Here is a 6168-nt window from a genome sequence, read left to right on the forward strand (position 1 = left end):
AACGATGGTTTCCTTTTAGTTTGGTTCAAGGTGTTAAATGATAGAGATCTCATTTTAGTAATTAAATTAGTTTACTGAAATATCATTTACAAGGAACTAAGTGTTTTAAGGATAAAATACAATGAGGGGTAAAACGGTATTTTAGTCATATCTCATTGTAGACCGTCTATAGAGGATTGAGTGACAATTATGGTTGTAACAATGGATAATTAATAGCGTATCTATATTTGTTATAGAGCGTTCTATAAATTCAAGAGTGCAATTATGAGTCTATAGTGGAGTCACGAGGAATTAATAAGTTAGTAAATTTATTTGTTAGATTTATGATAACTTATTGAAGCTTGAAGTCATAGGCCCATGGTCCCCATTCTACCTTGGATAAAATCATCTAGATAGTCTCAATTAATTGATTTAATTATCAATTAGAATTATTAAAGTTGACCAGGTCAATTTTGGATAGTTTCACAGAGTTATGTATTTTTTAGAAGAAAAGATAAATTGAGGCATATTTATTAATGGGTTATTACCGGCGAAAATACCCAATGTTTACATGTTGTTCCACTTATACACCCAATCTTTATTTTTCGCGGTGAATATACTCAAACCCACATGAACTGTGTCTCCGTCACTACTTTACCCCTAACAGCGTTAAAAACGCTTACGTGGCCAATTGCGTGTACAAAACCAGACACATCATTTAGCCCAGGTAAGTTTTTAATTATTGATTGAAAAAAAAAAGCTTTAAATCCTTAAATACCATATGCACGAGAGATCTCCATTGTAGAAGTAGAAGAAGAAGAAGAGAGAAGAGATGAAAGGGGAAGACCCAAGTGTGTCTTGGGGCGAATCAATAAACCGAGTGGAGCCAAAATGAGGTCGTCGAGATCTAGGGCACAAGGTGTATATCAAGCTTGTCGTAAGCATTGTGATTGTGGGGCAGAAACAGTGGAGAGGACATCATGGACCGATGATAATCCAGGGAGACGGTTCAAATCTTGCTATAGGATGAAAGTGAGCCTGTTTATATTTTTTGTCTTCTTTTTCCTTTATATATTATTAGCTTGGAAATAAATTAATTCAAGAAAACTATTTGTGAACAGTGGAATGGGGGTTGTAACTATTTCCAATGGATTGACCCCCCTATGTGTGAAAGGTCAAAGATGGTGATACCTGGTTTGCTAAGAAGAGTACGTGAGTTTGATGGTGATCTGGGCAGATATTATGAATATGAAGATAGATATGAGTCTTGCTTTGAACCTAGTGTGGAGTCTTTTCAATGTCAAAATTGTGGCTATATGAATGGGAGTTTGGATGGAAGAGTTCATGCAAGTTCCTGGTTGGTAAAGGGAAATGTGAGGAAGATGATGTTGTTTTTTTTTTTTTTGTAATTGTGTATTGGCTGAAAAAAATTATGTAATGTTCGACTTCCCTGTTTATCGTATTTAGTGTTGCTTTCAAGCATAATAAAAATTATGTATTTTATTTAGTGTTCGACCCTTCTCTGAAAAAAAAATCATGGCTTCATTGAATGTAAAAGAAATATATTTATTTAGTGTTGCTTTCAAGCATAATAGAATGATGCACCAAACCAGATATTTTGTCATTGATTAATATTTTCAACTTTACAGAGCAAACATATGACATATTAAGTAGCATAATGTCTACATGTCAAAAGTATTCCTAATGGCCAAGATGTCCCAAAATATTGATAAAGTCAGACTAAATATGTACATGTCAAAAGTATGGTAATGCCTATATTGTATGGCGACTACACCAAAAAGAAAACAAGTTTTCTACATCAAAAGGGTTTAAGATTAAAGAGCAGCTTCTTAGTTGGTCTGAGATGTGGAACCACCATTCCTTTGCTTCTGTCTCTTAGCTCGCTCCTTCCTTTTAATAGTTTCAGTAGTAGGATTCTGAGATGGTGGTCTTCCTCTCTTGCCTTGCAGGCTGTAATTAAACCAAAAACATAACTCATCATACTTAAGCAAATCACATTCATTTTAACTGCAAATGAATACAAGTCTGGCATACCGTGTACCAAGATTACCTCCATAGTTGCATTCTTGCATGTTACTCGTGAATGGCCTGTTTGCTTACAATTGCTGCAGTGATTAACTTGGCCAACTCTCCTAGCCTTTGTTGCAGTAGTAGGTGGTGGTTCATCTGCCTCTTTGTTTCTAGACTTTTTAGGCCTTCTAGGTAAAATTGTCTCTGTTGGAGGATGTATCGGATTCAGACCAGTGTCAGGCCACTTATCTGGGCTAGGCATTGGTTCGATTGGTGTCGCATAAGTTTCTTCATATGCTTGCCTCTTGTAGTAGTCATCTATGAATCCCACTGGATCTAGGTTTGAAAACCAGATAGCAGCTAAAGCATGCCCACATGGTATGCCAGACAATTGGAATAGCCTACATGTGCATGTTTTCGTTTCCAAGTTCACAACAAATGACTGAGCATTGATGCTTTGCAATAAATTTACCTGGAACTTACCACCTCCAGCAAGCATAGGGAAACAATGCTTAGAAACATTCTTGTTTTTCTCAATGATGTCCATAATTCTTTTGGAAACAGGATGCACCCACTTAGAGACACTCATTCTTCTATTGCAGAACAAACTCATCATCCAATGCCTAATATTTTCTAGCAAAGTGATAATAGATTTATCTCTGGCATCAAGAATGGCATTGTTGAAACTTTCACAGAGGTTATTAATAAGAAGGTCACATTTCACATGCTCCCTGAAATGAGACTTGGTCCATTCTTCTGGGTTTTTTTTCATCAGCCATTCATACGCCTTGAAATTCTCTTGCTTAATTTCATTCATCCTATTTTTCCATTCCACTTTAGTTGTTGCCCTTGCAGCGGCCCACATCATTTGCTTAAGTAAGAGTCCAGGGAATTGCTTCTTGAAATTGGCATGCATATGTCTCACACAGAATCTCACTTCCGAACCTTGAAATACAGTACTTAATGCTATTTCTAAGCCCTTTTGCCTATCTGAAATCATTGTTAATCTCTCTGGTTCATCAATCTTCAAATCCTCCTTCAATAAATTTAAAAACCATGTCCAGCTACCTGTGTACTCCTTCTCCACTACAGCATAAGCCACTGGAAACATGGCATTTGCTGCATCAATGCCAATTGCAGCTAATAACATTCCTTTGCAATATCCTTTTAAAAAACAACCATCCAAGCAGATAAGGGGCCTACAACCATTGACGAATCCATATTTACAAGCTTTAAGACATATATACACCCTTTCAAATAACCTCTTTCCATCTTGCATTCTGGTTTTCAATATTGATGTGCTCCCAGGATTTGTCTCTAACAGTTGCTTGCAATAATCTTCCAGTATGGCATATTGTTCCCTTATAGTTCCTTCTAACATCACTCTTGCACAATTCTTTGCTCTGTAGAAAGTTGACCTTGTTGTTCTTGAAAACTGAGTACGTGTTGTTAGCTGCATGAAACCAGAGTAAGTTAAGTTTGGGTTTATTTTGAACTGTTCAAGATAATGCTTTGCAAGCCAATTGGAGGTTGCATGTTTGTTGTTGAAAACCAATCCACACGTGTGCCTATCCACCAATGTATTTACCCTGAATGAGCGCTTGTCTGACAGTTGGACTCTTGCATAAATGACCCAATTGCAGCCTGCACTCTTGCATTTTGCCCTTACCCGACTTTGGTCATTGGCCAGCCAAACATACTCCCTGTTAATCTTAATAAAATGCTCCTTCAATGCAGTTCTAAATTGGTCCACGGTAGCAAAAAGCATGCCTAATTTAAATCTGAAGTTATCCATGTTTGTTGCATGATTGAATTGGTTGTTGGATCTTTTTCTCCTCCTGGCATTACCATCCTCATCTGAACTAGACAAACTTTGTAGGTCTTCCTCACTAACATAAGCACCTTCATCATCATTTGGATCAGCTTGGCTACAACCGTCTGTAACTGAATGCCACCATGTTGCAGGATTAGCATTAGCAAACATCTCTTCAGCCTCACCCTCATTCTACATGTACTCCTCCTCCTCCATAACAAATTCAGACTCTTCATTACCTTCACCTTCATTTTGCCCATTCTCATTAACAGCAGCTTCATCATGCTGACTCTCTAGACCCCTTTCACCAACATCACTTTCACTCTGAATATTCTCACCAACATCAGCTTCATCATTTTGACTTGGGCCAAAATCATTATACTCATACTCATATTCGACCTCTTCTCCAACTTGGGCCTCTTCTGCAGCACAATTGAGTTTTGGATTGACAACCACATCGACAACTACATCTGCATCATCAGGCAAGTCTTCAATGACACAACTAGATTGTGTCCATTCCTCTGGCATATTGACAACAAAAAAAGGGTCCTCATCTTCAGAGTTCACAGAGTCAATGTCTACAACTTCAGGACCATCCTCATATCTAATTTCATTGTGATCAAACCAAGGATCTTCATCATCTGATAATGGGTTGACCACTACATCTGCTGGGATAGTTGTATCATCAGGCAACTCTTCTATAGTGCACACCGTCTTCTTAGAAAGTTCTGGGATATAAGGAATTGCATCTTTCTCCTTACTCCATTCCAACTCCAAAGTTCTTTCTAGTTGGACCACAAAAATATCCACTTGTCTATACTTTCTCCTCATCATATCTTCAACCATTTCAATAACTTGTTTATCACCAATTACCATTTCAGCCAAATTCAAATGCTTCTCCTTAGGCTTCCACAAAAAACCCACAGGCAATTTATACCCTAAGCATTGCACCATCCAATCCAACTCATATCTACTGAAGTAATCAGTGTGATTCCAGTCAAAAAAAGAAACTTGACCTCTATGATACCTTTTGTTGCCAAATGGAGTGAAGAAATTTCCTCCATGGTGCATTGCCACAGTAAAATGGCCCCCACACAGATCTAGCATATCAGATAATAAAAAAATACAAAGAAAGTTAGTGGGAAAATGGACAAACTCATGTGATATACGACAAAGCACATTACCCAAACAAAACAAAGAATATCCCACAAAAGTACATGCACAACACAGTCAGGGGCTTACCATATCCAGGGGGTTCTTCGTCCTCAGTCCGAAGCATGGGCATTTTGTTCCAGTTCCTCCTCCTGCTTCATCGTCGTCCTCAATCTGAAACGGTAAAAAGCAGGGGGTTCTTCGTCCTCAGTCTTCGTCGTCCTCCTCAATTCGAAATGGTAAAAAGCAGGGGGTTCTTCGTCCTCAGTCTTCGTCGTCGTCCTCTGTGATCTTTGTAGTCTCAAGAAATTAGTTTCAGAAAAAACTTTGAATGTGGGTTTGCCTTTTCTACATGAAATGTGGGTATAAAGAAATCATTCCCTGTTCAAGCCGTTGGAAATTTTTTTTTTGATTTGCAGTTAATATTTTAAAGCACATGTGTCTGGTTTTGTACACGCAATTGGCCACGTAAGCGTTTTTAACGCTGTTAGGGGTAAAGTAGTGACGGAGATACAGTTCATGTGGGTTTGAGTATATTCACCGCGAAAAATAAAGATTGGGTGTATAAGTGGAACAACATGTAAACATTGGGTATTTTCGCCGGTAATAACCCTTTATTAATTAAGATAGATTGGTATCTAAATTAATAAATAAGTTTAAATCAAGGTTCAAATTATAAATAATTAATTTGATAAAGGATTTAAATAATTATTTAATTAATTAAATCAATAGAATATAATGCAGGCCTTGATTTTAAGTCCAATGGGCTTATAATCAAATGGGAAATTTCACGGGCCTAAAGCCCATGATAATTTCAACCTAGGGCTTCAAATTGGCTATTATTTTATTGATTTTTTAATTAAATTAAATGGCCTAATTGAGTCTATAAAATGAGTGCTTAGAGAGAAGTCTAAACATAAGTTTAATCACTGGTTTTCTAATAGTTTTAGATTCTCTCTAAACACAAGTCATTTTCTAAGCATCTTTTTTATTTTCTCTTCTTCTCTCTGTATCTTGCTCATGTGTTGAGAATTTCCCACACTAGTCTAGGTGATTCTAAGGATACATTGGAAGACTGTGAAGAAATTAGAAGAATAATTCAGTTTCTTGATAATACTCTGTTATATTATTTTATAATATAATGTAATATTATATTATTTTATAATATAATGTTTTAGATTAAATAAATGTGA

General features: G+C 36.8%; 1 protein-coding gene and 1 long non-coding RNA gene across 2 annotated transcripts; one reads left to right on the plus strand and one right to left on the minus strand.

Annotated features, from left to right (window-relative positions):
* The first annotated feature begins 520 nt into the window (after positions 1-520).
* On the plus strand, positions 521-1607 carry LOC133821119 (uncharacterized). Its single transcript, XR_009887324.1, has 2 exons — positions 521-1011; positions 1101-1607. It is a non-coding gene; the product is annotated as an uncharacterized LOC133821119 (long non-coding RNA).
* Positions 1608-1798: 191 nt separating this feature from the next.
* On the minus strand, positions 1799-3994 carry LOC133824150 (uncharacterized). Its single transcript, XM_062257017.1, has one exon. It carries the CDS (start codon positions 3992-3994, stop codon positions 1799-1801), a length of 2196 nt encoding a protein of 731 aa, XP_062113001.1.
* Positions 3995-6168: the final 2174 nt, after the last annotated feature.

This window comes from Humulus lupulus, chromosome 3, assembly GCF_963169125.1.
Source record: "Humulus lupulus chromosome 3, drHumLupu1.1, whole genome shotgun sequence".
Taxonomy (NCBI): domain Eukaryota; kingdom Viridiplantae; phylum Streptophyta; class Magnoliopsida; order Rosales; family Cannabaceae; genus Humulus; species Humulus lupulus.

Bases quoted from the DNA above. Each gene is read 5' to 3' on its own strand.
- LOC133824150 (XM_062257017.1), bottom strand. From the start codon at position 3,994: ATGTTTGCTAATGCTAATCCTGCAACATGGTGGCATTCAGTTACAGAC.